A 22085-nucleotide genomic window follows, 5' to 3' on the forward strand; every position below is an offset into this window, starting at 1 on the left:
TTACTAGGAAATAGAGAATCTCTTTCCACTGAGGTTGCCACTTGTAAGAACAACATGTTCTGGGAAGTTCTAAATGCCATTATGGAGAAGAAGATGGTTATAGCCATTAGTGAACCCTCCTGAACCCATACAAATATATAAAGAGGAATGTAGTTCAGTATACCCCTCTGCCCTGTGGTGTGGGAGATTGCATCTTCTAGTCTGTTTCCACTTTAGAAAGTAGTTAAGGAGATACTTTTTTTTTTTTTTTTTTGGAAGAGGTTTAATATATTAGGTTTAAAAAACTTCAGACTAGAAATTATTATAAAATATAGTTTAATTTCACTCTTTTCATTACTTACCACAAAATTTAAAAAATACCAATATACAGACAAGAGCAAGTAAACTGGAAAAAAGCTAAAAATTGTATAAAAAACAAAACTAAGCACAGGAATGTAGGAGCAGTGACACACACATACCATATAGTCTCAAGTGAATTCAGAAGTGTGTTCCAGGTTAGACAAGTTTTCTTTCTATGGTCAACTTTTATTGGAGCCACATCTGGAAAGGATCTTAAACCAAGGCTCTTATATGGGAAACATCTTCCCAGACTTCTCTTAAAAAGCATTTCTCATAAAATAACCCACACCCGAGAGGCAGACCTAATCTAAATACAAGTCATAAATGCCTCCCCTCGGCCCTGAAGAACTTGGAAAAATTAATGAAAACAAAGCACTCTAGAAATGGAAAAGTGACACCTAGTGGCCATTTGGCAGTTTTCCTTGGTGGCTTCTGATCATTTTAGATCTTTTCCCGGCTCTTCTCGTAACTGTGCTTGGCAAATCTGAATTTCCAAATCCAGAGCCAAACAATGACCTACCTGAGTGGTAGATGATTCTTCAGAGTAGGATCTGAAATGACACTAACAAACGTGGTCCAATAACTAGGTAGTGGTTATTTCATTTACTGTGCCCTGATGCTACAGAAATTCCTCAAATAGGACTAATAAATAGAGCCTTTCCCCACTATGACACTGTAATGAAATACTTTAATCCCATTTATTTACCAAAAGCCTCTATCCTCTACTTTCCTGTCTATTTCTCGGTGGATTTCCAGATTTAGTGATTGCAATAGGGTGTCAACATATACACCTGAAGTTTTATTTGATTTCAGGTTATTATCATGTAATGAAATAACTGAGAACATTTTCAGATTTACTAGTTTCAAAAAAAGTTTTAAATTTGGATACATGGATAGAGGTTCACAGTTATTGGATTATACTAAATCAAGGATCAATAAACAATTGTTCCTTAGCATAGCATTTAGAGGTAAATATCAGTTACAGTATAACCTTTGGTCTACTTCAATAATATCCACTTAATAAAATGTTTCAGAGCAGCACTGTCCAATAGAAATATAATATATGTCACATGGGTAATTTAAAATTTTCTTGTAGCCACATTAAAAAAGTAAAAACTAAAATGTTAATGTTTTATATAATTCAGTATATCCAAAATACTTGAGTATGCAATCAGTATAAAACTGCTTTCTTAAAAGATAGTTTTTTATATTTATTTTTCTATTTTTATTTATTTTTAAGTAAGTTCCACGCCCAACGTGGGACTTAAATTCACGACCCTGAGATCAAGAGTCGTGTGTTCCTCTGACTGAACCAGCCAGGTGTCCCATTATAAAACTGTTAATGTGATATCTTATGTTCCCTTTTATACTAAATGTATGAAATCTGGTATGCATTTTACATTTACGGTCTATCTCAATTTGCATTAGCTACATTTCAAGTGCTCAGTAGCCACACGTGGCCTGTGGCTCCATACCAGACAACACAGTTCTAGAGTCTGACCCTAATGCTCAAGTCCCATGGGTTAGAATCATAGAATCAGAACTGGAAGTAAACAGAGAGATCAAACCTCTTGTTACGGAGGAGGAAACTGAGGCACATACAGAGTGTTTAAATGGCTTACTTGAGGTCACACAGGTAAACGTAGGGCGAGCAGGCTCTTTCTGATTCCAGGCTCTTCCCCACTCCACTGTGTTATTGTAAGTAATTCTTAGACTTATGGGGGAAAAAAAAAACACTAAAATTTCCTTTTTATGATCTCTATGATCTCATTCAATGTGTAGATGCTTTTCATCAAAATGCAGAAAATTAATGGTTAGGAGAAAAAGTAATATAGCGTAAGCCATAAAAATATCTGTCTCTCCTAAGCAATTCAATGTAAATGCAATACATTTCAGAGAAAACACTAAACATGGGAGAGTTAGAATTATCCTGCATTGCATGGATTGGATTCTGGGTCCAGGACAAGATCTGCAAAAAAATCCTCCAGTGGGTTATTAAAGGATCAAAGCCTTAAATTGGCTATCTGCCCACCAATCTATGAACTAACACTTCTTCTTGCAAAGAGAAAAAAGTGCTTCTATATGTAGCAGTGATGGTCTCTAGAAATTCTGCCTCCCAGAGCCTTGCATCAGGAGGGTTTGCCCCTCTCCATTCAAGGTCATCCAGTCACAGTGACCCACCTTGCTACCCCTAGCTTAGGTCAACTCTGGAGGCCAAATCCAACCTGCAATGGTTTAGACCCTAAACTGTTAACGTTGGTATGGCCTCAGACTTAAAGAGGAGATGTGATCGTTTTAAGTCTGAAGAAGCAAGAACGACATGATCATTGCCTGCTGCAAGCCAGTCTCCCTCATCCTGTAGGATTTCTCTGGCTTATTGTAAACTTGCCATGTCCCTCAAGTCCCAGAACCAGGAGTGGTGCCGACTCTCCAGTATTGTATTGCCTGGAGGACAATGTGCCAATACCTCCTTCCCCATGAAGCCACTGCAGAGGTCCCAGCTGAAGGGAATTTGTGCTTTTGGCCTGTTACCTGGTGGTATGTTTGCCATTAACCAGTTTGACAAAAGTTCTAATCTATTATGTATAGCCAAAAGAAATACGCAAGGCCAAAATAATGCTTTGTTTTGGTGCGAGACTCGGAGAGCTATCTGCTGTAGCACCACATAGAGGAAGAGAACTGCATTGGCTCCCCCACATCTGAGCTTCCGGCTTCCCTATTAGCTTCCCAGACTATTGTACTTTCATTTGTGGGCACAAAAGAAAGTATATGAAAACACATTTGGTAAACTAGAAAGAACTATGAAAACATACAGTATTATGAAAGTATGACCTTCAGAAAGGTAGACATACATATATGATTTTAAATATTCTTCTTGTAATCTGTATAAGCCACTCCTCAATTACTAGTTAAAAAATGATCTCCAAATTTGTAATGATAGCTAGAAAATTGGTTTTTAAATTCTTTCTCATTGCCTCAGTTTCAAAACTACACTTAGCATTTGTATAATTACCTTTGGTTTCAGGCAACAGTAATTGTAATTGCCTATTCTAGAAGGCCACAGCTAGTTCTTGGGTCAGTTAACTAATAATTTAACCAGTGAGACCATTGTTTTCCCAAATGTGTATCAAGAAACTGATATATACACATTGAACATTTTAAAAATATAAATTTAACTGTGACTTCACACAAGATATTTAACCTGCTTGGGCTTGTATTTTTGTCCAGAGCTAATCTTTCATTAAGCTCATTTTCTGCATCACAAACTGGTTTTATATGTAATGAAAATCTTGACTGGTTACATTAGCAACAATTCTAACATGCAAAGGATAATTACCAAGATCTAGGCCCCAAGATCTTTCCTTTTCTGTAAGCCAAGTGAAAAATCCCTTAACTTTTTTTTTTTTTCCTGAGTTTTAAAAAAATTCTCTCACTTAAAGCCCATCTTAAATGCTTGACCAAGCATAACTATCCTGGTTACATTTGCCCAAGTTTACAGTGACTGAACATAGTATTCACTGCAATTATGACTACCAATTGTACCCTCTAGGTGTTCAAGGGCTCAGAGTTTTCTTAAAGTGTATAAGCCTTATCCTCAATTAAGGAAATATACAAGAAATGGAGATGTTCCAACTTCTATAAATCTACTATTATAAGTCCATTATAAATTAATCTTAGACACAGGAAAATGTCAATATATTAAATTCCCCACACTCAAAAACTGCATCAGAAAATAAAAACAAAACCAAAACAAGATGTATGTGATATTCTTGATGAGAAATATTTTAACAAAAAGATAGCAACTAGTGGGTTTTAAGCCATGTCACTGAGAAAAGGGGTCTGTCTGTAGGAAACTCTGAGCCATTCTTTGTTAAGGGAAACATCACATTTCCCCATACTGCCGTGGAAGTAAGGTGCACACCTGTAACAATTGGTAGACTATTAATAGGAATAAAAGATAAAAACAGTATCAAGACAGTACAGAAGATTATACAGTTTTTTTTTGTCAATGAAATGCTTTAACACATTCCTAATTTGTAAGAATTAAAAATCAAATGCTAGAGTGTCCAGTGGATGTCACTGAAGTCCCCGGGGTCTCCCAGGCCCCCCTCTGCTTCAAAGTAATTCATGAAGGCAGCCATGGCTGTGTCATCATTGTCACACAGGGCATCAAAATCCAGCTGGGCACTGTCACCTATCAAATTAAAATACAGACCTATGTGAGTATGTTTGAAGGTTAAAAGCTGAATATCATTAAGAATGGCAAAGCGAGCAAAAAAAAAAAAAAAAAAAAAAAAAAAAAAAAGAGAGAAAGTCCTAATTACAGAGAACAAACTGATGGTAATCAGAGGGGAGGGGGGCAGGTGGATGGGAGAGATAGGTGATGGGGATGAAGGAGGGCAGTTGTGATGAATGCCCAGTATTGTACATGACTGATGAGTCACTCTATTGTACACCTGAAACTAATATTACACTGTATGTTAGCTAACTGGAATTAAAATAAAAAACTTAAACTAAAAATTGCAAAGCGAGGCTAGAATAATATACAATGAAATTTTGAAAACAAAGCATAGGCCTTATATTGCGGAAGACTGATATATTTTTAAATGAGTCACCTATTATATAATCATGTGCTATCAGAGAAATTGCAGAGAACTCATTTGATGCACATAAATGAGGTGATCTATGAGTTTTCAAATAGAAAATAACAGCACTAAAAGGTACTGACTCCCAGACAATTGGAAGTTAGGGGCCAGTGTTTATGCACGTGTCCACATAGAGCCTGGAAGGATAAACTTAACTTTAATCTGCCTTGTGAAAATACTGTACGTCTTTAATCTGAAAGAGAAGGCTGACACAAAAGCATCCTCTCCCAAAAATCTGAAAAATCTTCTAAAAGGGGAAATAACCAGTTTTTTTATTGAAGAGGGAAATAAGAAGAAACCATAGAAACAAGATTTAAGTTAGAGATAAGGAAGAGGATCTAGAAATTATGGGTTAACATACAGCTACAGTTAGCCACAGTACTCTAGAAATCTTTCGAAGTACAATAGAATTTGAGATGATTAATGTGTGGTTCTCTGTGAAGCTGAAATCCAGTTTCTTTCAAGTTCTTTGATTCTCTTTGACATACATTTCCAGTAGATCAATGTTAGTTATGGATAGTATAAACCCGTGTCACTTCAATTTACTTGGTTTGAGTCTACATAAACATAGTTAAAATGAATAATTACATCTTAAACACTTTATGATTGGTACATTTAAAAGTGCTTATTCTTAGAAGTGGGCATTTTTCCCCTAAATAGAAGTAGCTTTGTTTTATTTAGATAGTATGTGTTAACAATACCCATAACTAGTTCCATTGATAATGGGATTTTTAATGACAGGTACATTCAGTAGCAACCATCTTGAAGTTGAGTATGATCATTGTATTTAGGGTTTTGAATGGAAAAATCTTAGTTTTAAAAGTCTTTGCTCCTTTAGAGCTCTCCTACATCTGAAAATATCATGATTAAGAAAGTGTTTGGAAAACTAAAATGGCGGGCTGTTGCCAAAGAAATTTTACCGAGGAGTGGCTCGTGACTGTGGGGAGGATCAGCACTCTGGTTTTGCCTTGTAGCCTCTGGCTTCCCTATTTCAGAAGGATTTAGTGGAATCGACTCCTTTTTTGAAGTCTGAAAAGAAAGAATGATAAATAGTAAGGTTCCTACTTGAATGAAATGAAACTTCTTAGCAATGATCAGACACAGGCCTGCCTCCTCCGTATGGCCTCTTGCATTCACTGAGGACTGTGTGCCAGGCACCCCCAGGCATTTCATGTTTCAAACGTCATGAGGTCAGGGATCCGAGGGCTAAAGAGGCTAACAGCTTGCCCAAGTGTTGAGGCCATTTTCTAATCGATCCACCTAATGCCGAAGTCCACATTGTTTGTAATAGTAACTGAATGTATATATTATATGGATTGAGGATTTTGGATTGAGGAGGAAGAGCTATTTGTTTTTAAGAAAAATGATGGTCAAACTTTATCTTGCATGAAACTACAATGGGAAATAGTGGTTTGGAGTGGGAAGTGGATTAAACTAAAGGCTTTTACCAAAAAGTTATCATACTATTACACAGTTACAGGTCCAACAATTCAGTAGTTAATGTAGCTCATCAACATACATCATTTATCAATATAATATTACTGACAGCTTATTAGCCTGGCAATTGCCCACTGATCACATCCCCTTTTCTCTTCTGCTAAAGTAACCACAATCTTGAGTTTTAGGTAAATAATTTTTTTTTGCTTTTATAATTTTAGCATCTATATAAATTTCCATAAGCAATGTATGGTGTCTTAAACATTATGTTGAACACTAAATAAATGCAATAATGCTTGGTGGAAAAAAGATATATCATTTACCTATGTTGTCTTATTAAGTTGATGAACTTGATCTATAAAATGTCTACATAATGTACACTGCTTGGAGATTATGTTGGAATGACTTAACCCCCTACTTCTACCCTACTGTCTGACACAAAAGAGCTACCTAATAAACATTGGCTAAATGTATGAGCAAAAGGGTAAATACTAGACCAAAAGACCCATGACATTTGTATAAAAACTTTTTTTTAAAGATTTTATTTACTTATTTGAGAGAGAGACAGCATGAGAAGGGGGAGAAGCAGAGGGAGAAGCAGACTCCCTGCTGAGCAGGGAGCCCGATACGGGACTCGATCCTGGGACTCCAGGATCATGACCTGAGCAGAAGGCAGTTGCTCAACCAACTGAGCCACCCAGGCCCCCTGTATAAAAACATTTTTTAAATTTCCTTTTTGGCCTGATCAGATTTAATTTCTCTTTTCTCCTACTTTATTTTTAAATACCACTTTGTTTATAGACCTACTGTAGATCTTTTTGTTTTCTGGGATCCATTAGAATTAAATTGTATGTCACTCTTCTAGATATTTACCACTATGTTTAGTCAATTTTATATATGCAACAATGTTTTTTGAATAGTGAGTATTTGTTTAATTGAATTAAACAGTATGTAATATTTGTACTGTATAGTATTAAAATTTTTTTCCAGACCATAAGGAGTACATTTAATCCACTGAATTGGAACCCATTACAATAATATCCTAGCTACCATTTATTGAGAGCATATTATGTACCAGGCACTGTTAAGTTTTTGCTTAGTTTTGTATCAAGTCACTTAATTCACACATCACTCTAAGAGTTTGCTATTACTGTCCCTGTTTCACAGAAGAGGAAAGAGAGGCACAGAGTTTAAATAACAAGCATGAGGTTACCCAGCAGTAGGTGTCTGAGTCACAACATGGACCCACATAGCACGTGTCCAGCAACTTTGCGGTCAACCACTAGTCTATATTGCCTCTTAAAAACATGAAAAGAGTTCATTTTTTTATGATGGCATCTTTTCTCAAATAATTAAGAAGAAACAAATTTCACCCACTTATTTCATGAATATTACTTATTCTACTTACTTTCCTGCAGTTGATAGCATGAGAATCTTTCATTAAATTTGTTGGACTTGAGTCATCAAGGGAGGAAGACTGTAACCTTCAAAAAGTGACACATAAACATTTTCTTTATATATATGGTACTTTTTTCTTTAAACACATAATCTGATAAAATACAGTGAAAAACAGGAGATTGAATGTCATGGCAGTTTTCTCAAGTAGACTAACTTTTTCAGTGCCATACTTAATTTTTACTATGGACTGCTGAAAAACACCATGTGGTAAATTGAAACATAAAACTCTGAGGTAAGAGCTCTTAGGTAAATCATGTTGCCTGTCTTAATACAGCATGTGGTAAAGTGATGGAATAATAAATAACCATTCAAAATAGGCATTCACATTAAGAATCCATTCCTTCTTGGTTCCTTAATAACAACAGAACTGAGAATAAAGAAAGCTTTCCTAATATCCTGTAACCTATTTAAGTGAAAAAGGTTATGTTTTTATTATAAATCATGCCCAGGTACAAAATCAGTGAAACCCAAAACAATATAAACAAAATCTTATGCTTTAATCATAAATCTCTTCAAGACTTAATATGACAGTATTAGTGTCTTCAGGACATTAACAGTATCCTATAAAGACAAAGACCATAGGGTTCACTCATGAGCTACTTAGAGTAGTCCCAATTCATAGAGACAAAGTAGAATGGTGAATGTCAGGGGCTAAGGGGAGAGGGAAATGGGAATCATTGTCTAATGGGAGTTTCGGTTTTGCAAGTTGAAGGAAGTTCTAGAGATGGACAATGGTGGTGGTTGCCCACGTGTATTTAATGCTACTGAACTGTATATTAAAAATGGGGAAAATACTCAACTTTGATTATATATTTTACCACAGTTAAACAAATAAAAACCCCTTCACTGATACAATGTTTTTCATTACTTAAGTCACTTAGTTGTAAAACCTTAAATCTGGAAGGAAACCGAATCCTATAGTGAAAATTAGTATAGGATTAAAGACTAAGAATGTTTATACACACTCGAGCATTTAAAAATTCACTATATGCTACTGTCAGTTTTATATATTGAGTGTTGTCAAGAAATTTATGATCAAAGTGTATGAGGGGTTAAATGCATATCCTTGTACATATGATTTATTGTACTTTCAATACTTAAAGTATATAGCATGTTGCAAGTATTCAGTATTGAATAAAATTGGGCAGACAGCAGTCACAAGACGAATGTCTCAGTGATTTTCTTCAATGTAAAGTTTTTAATGTGAAAACTTAAAAAATTTGGACTTATAAAAAGGTAGAAAGTAAAAAATTTCTTCCCTCTTCTACATCTCCCACCCTCCAACACCTAGTTGTATCTACGAGAAGAAACTAGTCTGAACAACTTTCTGTATTATCATATGTTGTGGAGTTTAAGGTTCTTTCTTTACAATTCCAAAATCCAAAATGCCTTGGAAACTGATTTTCCATAATTCATGTGGCAGCAAAATCAGAATTAATCTGAACTCAGCAAAATTTGAAATGATGAGGCTAATGTTTTATCCTACTTTGCCCTGCTAATATTGACAATTCACTCCAGAAATAGATCTTAGAACTTTTTTTATGGAAAACTTCAAAAACTTCAAAAAGATATAAAAGTAGATAATAAAATAAAATAATAAAATATAATAAAATAAAATATCCACCAAACAGCTTCAATAATTCTTTTCTAAATCTTATTTAATGCATTTACCCCAAACTCTTCCCCTCTCCTCCCATGTTTTATTATTTAATCTGTAAATACTTCTCAAAGCATAAATAACAATTTAATTGATTATGGGTGCTGCCCATAATGTAACTAATTGCTCTCTTTAAAAAACTTAAATTCCAGAACAAGGTCTTTCTAAAATCCAAAGATATTCTAGGTTCAAGGACTATCTGGTCTCAAGGGTTTTAGATGAGCAATTATGAGCTTGTATATACACATATTCATATATAAACATGTATCTTGGGGCACCTGGGTGGCCCAGATGATTAAGCGTCTGACTTTGGCTCAGGTCATGATCTCCAAATACTGGGATCAAGCCCCACATCAGGCTCCCAGCTCAGCAAGGAGTCTGCTTTTTCCTCTCCCTCTGCCTCTCTCCCTGCTTGTGTTCTCTCTCTCTGATGGATAAACAAAATCTTAAAAAAAATCTTTTTTCTTATACAAGTGAGTTATTTTTTATATATATCTATACACACACACACACACACACACTCATATAGTTCTTTTCCTGTGCTTTCTACTAACCATATATTTTAAAGACCATTCCATATTAGTATAAATAGACCTAACTCTTAATAGTTGCACAGTACTCCATCGTATGGGTGTGCCATAACAAGCTGTAGTTGTAAATATTTAAATCACTACTGTAAACAAGCATACAATGAATGGCCTTATTCATAGACTTTTGCACAATTATGTAAGAATATTTGCTCCTGGAGTAGAATTTCTGAGTCTAAGACCATATTCGTTTACATTTTTGAGTATTGTCAAATTGCCCTCCAGAGTTGTTACATTAGTTTATTTCCTACAGTTTATGGGTTACTGTTCACTCATGCTGTCACTCACCAATATTGAGTGTTATCAAACTTTCAAATCTTTGACAATCTTATAAATGAAAAAAGTATCACCTTATGGTTTGATTTTGTATATACAGTTGACCCCTGACCAACAGGGTTTGAACTGCATGAGTCTGCTTATACATGAATTGTTTTTGATAAATATAGTACTGTAAATATATTTTTGCTTATGATTTTCATACTTTTTTTTTTTTTTACATCAAAGTTTAGTTGTCACACAATGTTATACTAGTCTCAGGCATACATAGTGATTCAACAACTCTATGCTGTGCTCACCACAACTGTAACTACCATCTGTCACCATTGTTATAATTGTCTATATTCCCTATGCTCTACTTTTTATCCTTATTCATTCTAAAACTGGAAGCTTGCACCCCAACTCCCCTTCACCCATTTTGCCCATCCCACCACGTTCCTCCCCTTTGGTGACCATCAGTTCTCTGTATTTATGGGTCTGTTTCTGCTTTTTGTTTGTTCGTTTGTTTTTTAGACTCCACATATAAGTGAAATCCTACAGTGTTTGTTTTTTTCTGTCAGACTTACTTCATTTAATATAATACCCTCTAGGTCTCTGATGTTGTAAATGGCAAGATCACATTCATTTTTTATGGTTGAGTAATATTCCTGTGTGTGTGTGTGTGTGTGTGTGTACACACACCACTTCTTACTAATAATTGCACCTCTGACAAATCTCATTGATCAGGATACTCTACTATGTAAACACTATTATAACACTTCTTTACCCATTCATCTATCAATGGACACGTAGATTGCTTCCATATCCTGGCTATTATTATTAATGTTGCAATAAACATAGGGGTGCACATATCATTTCAAATTAGTTTACATTTTCTCTGGGTAATTACCCAGCAATGGAATTAACAGGTATATAGGTATATCTATTTTTAAATATTTTATTTATTTGAGAGAGTGTGTGGGTGCAAGTGGGGGGACGGACAGAGAGAGAATCTCAAGCAGACTCTGCACTGGCACGGAGTCCAATGGGGGCTTAATCTTATGACTCCTGAAATCATGGCCCTTTGTTGAAACCAAGAGTCAGACACGTAACTGACTGAGCCACCCAGGTGTCCCAGTATTTTTATTTTTAATTTTTTGAAGAACCTCTATACTGTTTTCCACAATGGCTGCACCAATTTACATGCCTACCAACTGTGCACGTGGGTTCCTTTTTCTCCATATTCTCCCCAACATTTGCTAGTTCTTGTCTTTTGATTTTAGCCATTCTGACAGGTGTGAAGTGGTCTCTCATTGTGGTTTTGATTTGCATTTCCTTGATGATTAGTGATGTTGAACATCTTTACATGTTCTATTGGCCATTGGTATATGTTCTTTGGAGAATGTGTATTCAGATCCTTTGCCCATTTTTAAACTGACCTGGAGAGAGAGAGAGATCCAGCAGCTCCCTTGGGATGTTTTGACAGAGTTCCAAGCTGGTTCCTGTATATTCTGGTTGATCTTCTAAACCATGCTTTTTTGTGTGTGCCCCATGGTAGACTTATCCGCTCATAGTCCCTCAGTACTGTTTTTTCCCACTACTACTTACAGTGTCAAGGGTGGGGATTCCCTCTTTCCATTTGTTACAGTGTCTGTATTTCTCTTACTATTCTTTATGTAGTCTCTATTACTTCACTTGTACAGAAGCTCTTCAGTCAGCCTTCAGTTCTTTAGGAGAAACTGCTTTATAAATAGGTGTAGATTTGGTGTGTCTGGGGCAGAGATGAATTCAGGGTCTTCTTATGTCACCATCTTGGAAGAGAATCTCTTCCTTATGATTTTTCTCTATTTTCTTTTTCTAGCTTACTTTATTGTAAGAATACAGTATTTTATATATATGTGTGTGTGTATGTGTGTGTGTGTATATATATATATAAATAAACATGCAAAATATGTGTTTACTTACAGCTTATGTTATTGGTAAGACTTCTAGTCAACAGTAGGCTATTAGTAGTTAAATTTTGGGGGGAGTTGGAAGTTATATGCAGATTTTTGACTGGGGAGGTGATTGATATCCCCAATCCCAACGTTGTTTAAGGGTCAGCTGTATAGGGGGCACCTGGGTGGCTCAGTTGGTGAAGCGACTGCCTTCGGCTCAGGTCATGATCCTGGAGTCCCGGGATCGAGTCCCACATTGGGCTCCCTGTTTGACAGGGAGTCTGCTTCTCCCTTTGACCCTCCCTCTTCTCATGCTCTCTCTCTTTCATTTTCTCTCTCTCTCTCTCTCAAATAAATAAATAAAATCTTTAAAAAAAAAAAAAGGGGTCAGCTCTATATATTTGTAACTGTGAATGGTGTTGAGCAATCATTTTCTGTTTTTTGTTTTTTGTTTTTTTTAATTTAGTTGGTTAACATACAGTTCAATATTGGCTTCTGGGGTAGAATTCAGTGATTCATCATTTACACACAATACCCAGTGAGGGTTGAGCAATTGTTGAAGATTCTTGACCATTTATGATTTTTTAAAATTCTATTCTCCAACTTTTTTATTGAGCTGTTTTTAAAAATTACTTAATAACTTTATGCTCTATATAAAGTTTAAAATAAGTTAATAAAATTAAAGTTTATTTATAAGGCTTAAATAGCTTAATAACTATTTCTTATACTATAAAACTTCATATAGTAAGATATATTAAGTCCATTTTATCACATGGAACACATTTTTCACAATTTATTCTTTTACCTTTGTCATGATGGTTATTGGCTTAAGTTTTGAGTTTTTAATATAACTTATCTACTTTTTTCTTTATGAATTCCAGATTTTGTGTGATGTTTAGAAAGGACTTTCTAAACTAAGATTAAAAAAACTTGTATTTCTGTCCTTGAAATAGTTCTATAGTTTTTAAATTTTACTTTGAACTCTCTGGTTTATCTGACATTTATTTTAATGTAAAGAATAAAATTGGTGTTCAGCTTTTTTCCCCCAAACAGTTCAAGTTATTATAATGCTCTTAATTGTTTAATCCATTTCCCCTCACTGATTTGAAATGCCACTTTTACCATATAATAAATTCCTATACGTGGGATTTTGTTTTTTGTTTGTTGGTTGGTTGGTTGGTTTTTTTTTTTAGTCATTACATTTATTTTAGTCATTACAATAGGGAAATCTTAAATTCCTATATGTGTTTGAGTCTATTTCTGAAATCTATTCTTTCCCATTAATCTATCTGTGGGTTGTGCTGAAATGTTTTAGTGACTGTCACTTTATAATATATTTTAATATCCGTTAGGGTTAACTCATTCTATTAATTTTTAGAATTTTCCTCAATATGGTTAGTATCATTTGTTGGATTCTAAAAAACAAATGCAAGATGCCCTTTTGACAGGATTCACACTGAATTCATAGATGAGCTTAACAAATATTGACATCCTTACAGTATTGTCTTCCCATTGAAAAACAACTATCCAGAAAGCTATTCAAGTCATCTTTTATGAACCTTTGGAGCATTAACAATTTGTTTTCATAGAGTTCTGGATGCTTCTGAAGTTCATATCTAAATACTTACCTTTTTTGTTGCTACTGTAAAAATTATCTCTTTCATTATCTTATTGAACTAGTTACTGTTTTTATATGGGAAACTTACTGATTTTTGAATATTGGTTTTATAAATACAATAATTCACTTGTGAAAATATTTGAAAACATCACCTCTGGAAATCCAGGACTTCGCTTACAATATCTGTCCCAATACTCCCAGCACCAAGTACTATTCCAGTAGATATTCCAGGCACACTAATACAAGACTGTTTAGAGGATTCTAAATAATAACAAAAGGAAAAATTCAAATGAAGACTTTAAAAATGTATATGTAACTTTTTTTAAAAAATATTTTTTATTTCAACTCCAATATACTTCCTATTTCTTTCTTTGAAAGAAATAGTCATGCTTGTATTATAAACATAACTCCTGATGGTTTAAGGTGCATATGAAGAATGATAGGAATCAACAATGTAGAACATCACTGAGGGTACAATCATAATCCATAACCCTTGGGTATGGATATTTCCTTCCCATTTTAATCTCCACACTAAAGTCAGAGCAATATTGCTTTCTTTTTAGTATTCCTTAATATTTCTTTTATTTATACAAGTAATTTGTTAAAATATTCTCATGGTGGATAAGCAAGATAAACAAAAACTCCCCCTTAATGCTTTCCATTGATTTACCCAACAGATATGTACTGAGTAACACAAACTACAGGGAAATTCTAGGGATAGATAATGGATAAAATATCATTCCTACTCTTGAACTCAGTCTAGTGGCAGGCCAGTTGAACAAACAACTAATTGCAAAAAGATGTAAGATTATAATGGAAGTGTGATCAAAGTATTCTAGAAATTCTGAAGAGGATAACTTAAGCCCTAGAAGTCTTTGCAATTTTATCTTGAAATGTTTCCCTCTCCAAGACAGAAAAAGATGGTATCACAAACAGTCCTAGTAATAAATCTCCATCATTTAAAACTAAGCTTACCTTCTGATGATTGAGAGCTATAAGGAAGTAATGACACTTCTTTCATCTCACTATGTCCCCTAGAATTAAGAAACATTATAGGTGATTTTTTTTTTTTTAAGTGAAGGAAATTGTTAAAGCCACTACATTGTAACTCTGTGTACTTATCAATTCTTGGCCTTTTTGTTTTATATATACACATTGTTAATGTCACAACCAGAGATCAAAGCACTGATGTGCTAAGTACCAGGGCATTTACCCAAGGCCCTATTACCCTGTGAATTACACTTTCTCACGGTTACAAACTCTCACTTTGTATATTAATGATAAGCAGGCAAGGATTATCCGAATGAATAACAGGGAATACTGCTAGAGATACCAAGCTTTGGGGGCCTTTTTAAAAAACTATAGTAGATCAGGAAATAGGATTGGTTTGCTGCAACCTTACAACAATTACAAAGAAAAACCTTACAGAAAGATAATACTTAGAATGGGCTCTGTTAGTTTATTAAGCAAATCAGGAAAAGTTGGCTGTTCTTCCAGGCTGGCTGACACAGCCACAGCCGGGCTTGGCAAGTAATCCTTCGGCTGGATTTCTGCTTCTCCCTCAGCCAAATACTCCCACACAATCCATCACATGTGGTACCTCAGGCTTAGAAGATGTGCATGCAAAAATGACATGCGGGACAAAATGATTTCTTACAATGATCTATAGTTTTAAGTTACAACTACATCATTTTGTGACAGGACAAGACAAGAGCATGAAGGGCAAGAAGAAAGAGCTTGACCTTTTATACCAAGCAAAAAGAAAGCTATTAAAAAAGGGAAAACTTTCAGCTTAATTCTCAGAAGTAATACCAGTGAACAGTGAATGAATTACAAAAAATATATACTCAAGTTATAAAGCCAGATGATCATACAACTTTAATGGTTTAGCAAGATGAGAAAAGACACTCATTTGAAGTTAACAAAAAGGTCTTCACAACATAAAAAAAAATTACTTACAAAACCAAAGTGTTGACAGACACAATGTATTCCAGTTCTTTGGTCCAAGGATTTGTGAAACTAAACCACTGGCTTTTTAAAGTTACAAAAGAGCCATCTTTCTTTCTGAACTTGTATAAATCTGTAAATATTTTCTCTTTACTCTGTAGAACTTAACAAGAAAAGATAATAATCAGCATAATGGGTTACCACGATATAAATCAATCCCCTGAGGATTAATTCAAGTTTCAGATATCACAGAAATGAGAAATGAGTTGAAGCTATAATTAAAAAGTACCCCAAAAATTAGCCCATTCGATGCATACCTGCCTTGTGCTTGTCAGTCAAATTACTATGGTCATCTTGATGAAAATATTCATAGCAAGAAGTTCCCAAAAGCTCCTGAGGCAGATATCCTAAAATTGCTGTCGTCCTGGTTTTAAAATTGAAAATAAACTTCAGATCGGTGAACGCAATCCCTTCCAGAAAACTGTAGGTCCATATATGGTTGGCATAGTAGGAATGTGGAGAGGGGGAATGAGTAACTGATAAGCATCACTGGGATCCCTTTGGCTGCCCTAGACCCAGACTAGAGGTACAACAAAGAATGGACACCCACCCAGTCCAGAGTATACTCTTCTCCTATTCAATAAAACAGACCATGCTCTGTTTCTGCACCACAGGCCGAAAAATATTATTCCAAGTTTTATCCAGCAGTGCTACTAGGCACATCTTTAATAGCCTTAAGTATCTCATTGCACTCTAATCATTATGGTGTATAAATGTTCACCTTTGGTCCACATAGACAAATTTTCCATTCATTGCAAACCGGGTTATAAATTCAGTTGGTTTCACTTTAATCTCTCCACTGTTCTGTGGGACAATATATGGATGTAATCTCCCAATGGCAACAAGGCAGGTAAAATTACTACTGTCTTTCTTCTTGTCCCTTTCTTCTTCCATTCCAACAATATTTGGAGGCCAGCTTCTCAAGTAACCAGTGCAGTGGATAGTACAGAATTTTCTATGATCTAATTCAAAAGTTTGAAAAAAAATTTGAGTAATTGTGAATCAGCTCTTAAATTTCTTTGACATTTATAATAGTTATAATTGTGCTATAAAGCATTCTTTAAGCATGCTAAAATATGAAAGGGGAAAGGTATTGCATTGAAAAGAAGTCATCAATTTCATTAACAACCTTATTCTTAATGGATTATTTTTCTCATAAACTAAATTATACATGCTACAATAAAAAGTTAAAAGATTAATTTAGGTTTAAATAGACCTAGGGCTTAATATATTTTCAAGCCAATTTTTCTAAATTGCTTTAAGCCACAAAGATACCATTTTTAGCTTTGTAACTTTTGGGTATAATGCATATCTAAAAATTCATAAAGATTTAGAGAACATTTAGAGAAATTCATAAAAGCTATAAAAATAAAATTTGATATAAATTTTACTTTTCAGAAAACTCCCAAGCAATTAACTCATAGGAAAAAGCTTGTCACACAGGCCCAATCAAAATAATGAAAGACTGGAAATAATCCATATGCTCAAATGTCAGGAAATTCTTAAAACAGTGAGATACAACACAGGCATAAAACATTGGAAGTATACAGATTACGGCATTCCACACACACACAAAAGCTCACATAAGGGTTTAATAGGGTTAAAGAGAAGGGGGGGGAAAAGCTTGGTAAAAATTATGGAAAACAGTGGTTTGTGATAAGATTTAGAAAAGATCAGAACATTCATTATTTTAAACCAGCACTATTTGGTAAGACTGTTATTACGACAAATCTTAAAAAAGTTGAGCAGATGATATGGGCTGTATTACAAGACAGAAACTGGTAGTAGTCATAGCAAAGACTTGGAGAACACTTTGCGTGCCATGTTGTTTTAAGTGCTTTACATGTATAATTAATTGATCTTAATAGTCCTGTGAAGTGTTCTTATTATCAGTACCACTGTCTCAGGAAACTGAGAGTTAATGCCAAAGTCATAGCAGCAAGGGTGGAGCTGTGAGTGCTTTGTCTTGGAAGGTGTTCAAACAGGAGTTGTCTGGGTGATGGCAGAGGGAGGATACAAAAAGTGTTTGAGTCAGAGGGGACAGCCAGTGTAAACCCAGAGCCAAGAGAGGGTCACATGTGGCTGAAGCCATAGTCTGTGATGGGTAAGTGGCTTGAGAATAAAGCAGAGAACAGATAGGTATCTCTTCTAACCATGCATAGAACATTGCACTCATCACTTAACAGACATCTCCCCCCTCCATGGTCCACAGATGCCTTAAATTATGTCATTATCTCTTCCAATCCCAAACCATATGTGTACGTTTATTGACACCATAATCAACCCAGGTAGTTAAATGAGAAAACCGGGAGTCCTACCAGGTTCCTTTCTTTACAACATCCAAGATACCTTAAGGGAATTAAAATTGGGATAAATGGTAAATACAAGGTTTTCATTCCTATTAAAACTAGATAGTCTTACGTCAAAAAGCTTATACACTGAGTCTGGCATTTCTGATGGCACTTGCTTGCAAACTTACAAATGATACTGATTAAAAATATTCTTTTCAATTAAAAATGTAGATTAGAAAAGTTTCACATTCATATGGAATCTCATCACACAGGACCTAGCATTTTACTTTGATTCTTCTCTAATAACAGGGTTGCTGACCAAGTTTCCAAATTAGTCTGTCTCACAGTTCTTACTGTGAACATTTATTCAATTGGCAGATTTTTAGTTGGGATTATGTAATTCCACCCATTGCAATCCATTTGATAATCGTTTTAGGCTTTTTTTTTAATCCCATAAAATACCGCTTATCTCAAGAATTCCTAGGGGCACATGGGTGGCTCAGTCGGTTAAGCGTTCAACTGTTGATTGCAGCTCAGGTCAAGATCTCAGGGTAGTGAGATCAAGCCCTGTTTCAAGCGCCACACTCAGCCAGGAGTCTGCTTAAAATTCTCTCCCTATGTCCCTCCCTCTGCTCACATGCTCCCTCCTTAAAATAAATAAATCATCATAAAAAAAGAATTCTTTAGATTTTTACCTAAATATTGGGGTCATGCCCCAATCCTTACCAAACTGTTCACATGAGCTCCGCAGGGTAGATTCAAGTATAACTTACTCCATGATTTTTGGAAAGAGGGAAAAATTTATGTTAACCCAAACACAGCCTTCGTTTATAGGATATCTTTTCAAAATCCCTCAAGAAGTTTTTCTTCAGGTGGAGGGCTAGGTCTCTCAATTTGGTATCTTGCTTGAATTCTCAGAGAAGCAGATCCTGAGACAGGGATTCAGATACACAAACACATTTGAGAGGGGATCCCAAGAATACTAGTAGGGAAGTGGGGTGAGAGAGGAAAGGGAAGGAAGCTGTTAAGGATATGTTGTCCAGGAAGTTGCCACTTTGGAAAATCAATGTTATATCTGGGTGGGGTGCATTCTGGGAAAAATTGTAGATCAAGAGCCTCAGAACTAAGTAATCTGAAGAAAAAGAGAATTAGGATATTCATCTACCACCTCCCTTCAGGCAGTGGTTGAGGGGTGCTCACAGGGAGCATTGACTCCCAAGGACTTGAGGTCCACCCCTAGCTAATGTAGGCAGTCTCTGAAGAAGAGAGAAGGTCTAGCAGAGTCATGGATGTTGGACATAGGAAACAAGGTCATATAACCTTCAAGTGGTAGGTGCTAAGAGGATAGGTCACAGTGTACTGACAGCATCTTCCACACTTGCACAGGGAACCAAAGAGATTCTGGGTGTACTGCTCTATTACTGATGATCTTATTAAGATGTCTGGGAGACACCCAAGATATTTGGCAGTAGTCCTCCATCTTTCATCAGCCCTTGATTTCACAAGTAGATACACATGAGTAATTTTATCCCTATCTTAGAAGCTTCTTCAAAGTTTGAATCTCTAACATTCATGTTAGAATCAGGACAGAAATAATGCTTTTAATGTCAATTCTGCTTTAAAAAAAAAAACTTTTTATTGTGGGAAATTTCAAACATACACAATCAGAACAGTATAACGAAACCCCACTTGAGTGATTCATGGCCAATCTTATGAAATGGCTTTTCCATAAATTGTAAGTTCGGTTTTGATTCGCCTAAAAAAGAGCTGCTTTCTAGTTTCTTTTAAATTTAAGTGTAACTAAAACAAAACTATGGAGATAAGAGATGAGCGGTTGCCAGGGGTGGTGGCAGTGGGGAGAGGAGCAGGCAGAGCACAGTGGATTTTAGTGCAGGGAGACCACTCTTTATGTTATAAGGGTAGATATGTGTATTATACATTTGTCTAAACCCACAGAATGTACAACACCAAGAGTGAACCGTAAGACAAACTTTGGACTATGGGTGATGATGATGATGTGTCAATATGGGTTCATCCTTGGTAACAGATGTACTATTTTGGTAGGAGATGTTGGTAATGGGAGAGGCTCTGCATTCGTGGGGCAGAGATAAATGGGAAATCTCTGTCCCTCCCTCTCAATTTCATTGTAGACCTTAAACAACTCTAAAAAATAGTCTTAAAAATAATTGAAAATTTTAAATGTAACTGCCATGACATGGTAAACAGTAAAGGTGTTTTCTTAACTATGAGCTTTCCTGATTAATAGGGAGTCATCTTAAAACATAATCCTATTGGCTAATTATTATTATAATTATTATTGGAAAGACCATGTAGGAGCAACTCTATGTAAAATACAATTATTTCACTCGATACTCTCCTTGGCTAAAGTAGAACACAGATGATCTCATGTGTGGGAACCCATCCATGTGGCCAATCAGGGTTCAATTTTGAGTTACCTCATCCTGCCCCAGCTCTCTGTCTACCTGTCTGTCTCCAGGCAGTTGTTCTCTAACCCAGCACTGCAAGGAAAGGCCACCCTGATTGTCAACACATGCCCTTTCCATTCCTTCAGACAAACTAGCCACATGCCTTTGGCACAGAGCTCTGGAGTATAAAGGGAATATTTGGTGCAAGTGCTTGGGAAGATTAAAAATTCTTTTTCGGAAAGATATTTGACTGACTGCCGGCATCTGTGTGGCCCAGCTTGATGTGGGAGTGAACATCCGTGTGTGGGCAGGAATACGTTCCTTCCACAGAAGCCAGCCCCCTTGCTGGGTGTCTGCTGCAGAAATCATCCAGAGTGGGTCTCTTTCATTAGTAACCTTTTGGCTCCTAGGAAGCTGTTTTAGTAGGTGGTATAGCATAATGGAAAGAATACAGATTTTAAAGCCACGTTCCTGATTCTGCCACTTTCTATGTGACGTTAGACAAATTACATAAGCTTATTGGGGGGGGGGGCTTCTGTTTCTTCAGGTACAAAATAAGGACAGTTTACTCAGGATTGTTATTCAGATTAAATTAGGTATTTACTCAAAGTGCTTGGCATATGGGTTTTAAATAATCACTGATTTTCTTGCCCAGGAAGCAAATTTTATTTTGTTTTCCTTCTATTCTTTCTGAGCCACAAAAAAGGGCTTCCATTTATTGGGTGCCTACTGGGAGCCAAGCACTGCATCAGCCACATGTAATCCTAACTCCCACGAGGGGGTATTATTATTATACCCATTGTATCAGTCTGCTAGGGTTGTGATAACAAAATACACAGACTGGGCTTAAACAAGAGAAATTTATTTTCTACTTATTTCTGGAGGTAAAAGCGTTGGCAGGTTTGGTGTCTCTGAGGCCTCCCTCTTTGGCTTGTAGATGGCTGACTTCTCACTGTCCCCATATGACCTCTTCTTTGTGTGTGTGCATCCCTAGTGTCTCTTCCTCTTCTTCTTCCTTTAAGATTTATTTATTTGGGAGAGAGAGGGAGAGCGAGCGAGAAGGAGAACGAGCAAGGGGGAGAGGGAGGATCCCAAGCAAACTCCCCATGAATGCAGAGCCCAACACCAGGCTCAGTCCCAGGACCCTGAGATGATGACCTGAGCTGAAACCAAGAGTCAGAGGCTTAAGTGACTAAGCCCCCACACCCCCCTCTTTCTCTCCTTAGGAGAAGACCAGTCACACTGGATTAGGGCTCTACTCTATGACCTCATTTGACCTTAATTATCTCTTTAAAGGCCCCATCTCTAAATAGAATCACACTGGGAGTTAGGGTTTCAACATGTGAATTTGGGGGAAACATGATTCAGTCCATAACACCCATTTTCCATATATTGAGAGGAATTTGCTTCCCGTTGCACAATTGTTA

General features: G+C 36.0%; 1 protein-coding gene across 1 annotated transcript in view; it reads right to left on the bottom strand.

The window, feature by feature from the left end:
* Positions 1 to 3708: 3708 nt before the first annotated feature.
* BMAL2 (basic helix-loop-helix ARNT like 2) overlaps positions 3709 to 22085 on the bottom strand; it is a 57185-nt gene continuing 38808 nt past the window's right edge. The window contains exons 8-15 of the mRNA XM_080811339.1: positions 16663 to 16903; positions 16199 to 16305; positions 15894 to 16044; positions 14910 to 14968; positions 14087 to 14195; positions 7831 to 7906; positions 5906 to 6014; positions 3709 to 4534 (exon numbers count right to left, since the gene is read on the bottom strand). Of these exons, the coding sequence (XP_080667465.1) occupies positions 4398 to 4534; positions 5906 to 6014; positions 7831 to 7906; positions 14087 to 14195; positions 14910 to 14968; positions 15894 to 16044; positions 16199 to 16305; positions 16663 to 16903 (989 nt within the window). The 3' untranslated portion in view covers positions 3709 to 4397. The remainder of the gene's footprint in view (positions 4535 to 5905; positions 6015 to 7830; positions 7907 to 14086; positions 14196 to 14909; positions 14969 to 15893; positions 16045 to 16198; positions 16306 to 16662; positions 16904 to 22085) is intronic.

The sequence above is a fragment of the Martes martes genome, assembly GCF_963455335.1.
Source record: "Martes martes genome assembly, chromosome: 8".
Classification (NCBI taxonomy): domain Eukaryota; kingdom Metazoa; phylum Chordata; class Mammalia; order Carnivora; family Mustelidae; genus Martes; species Martes martes.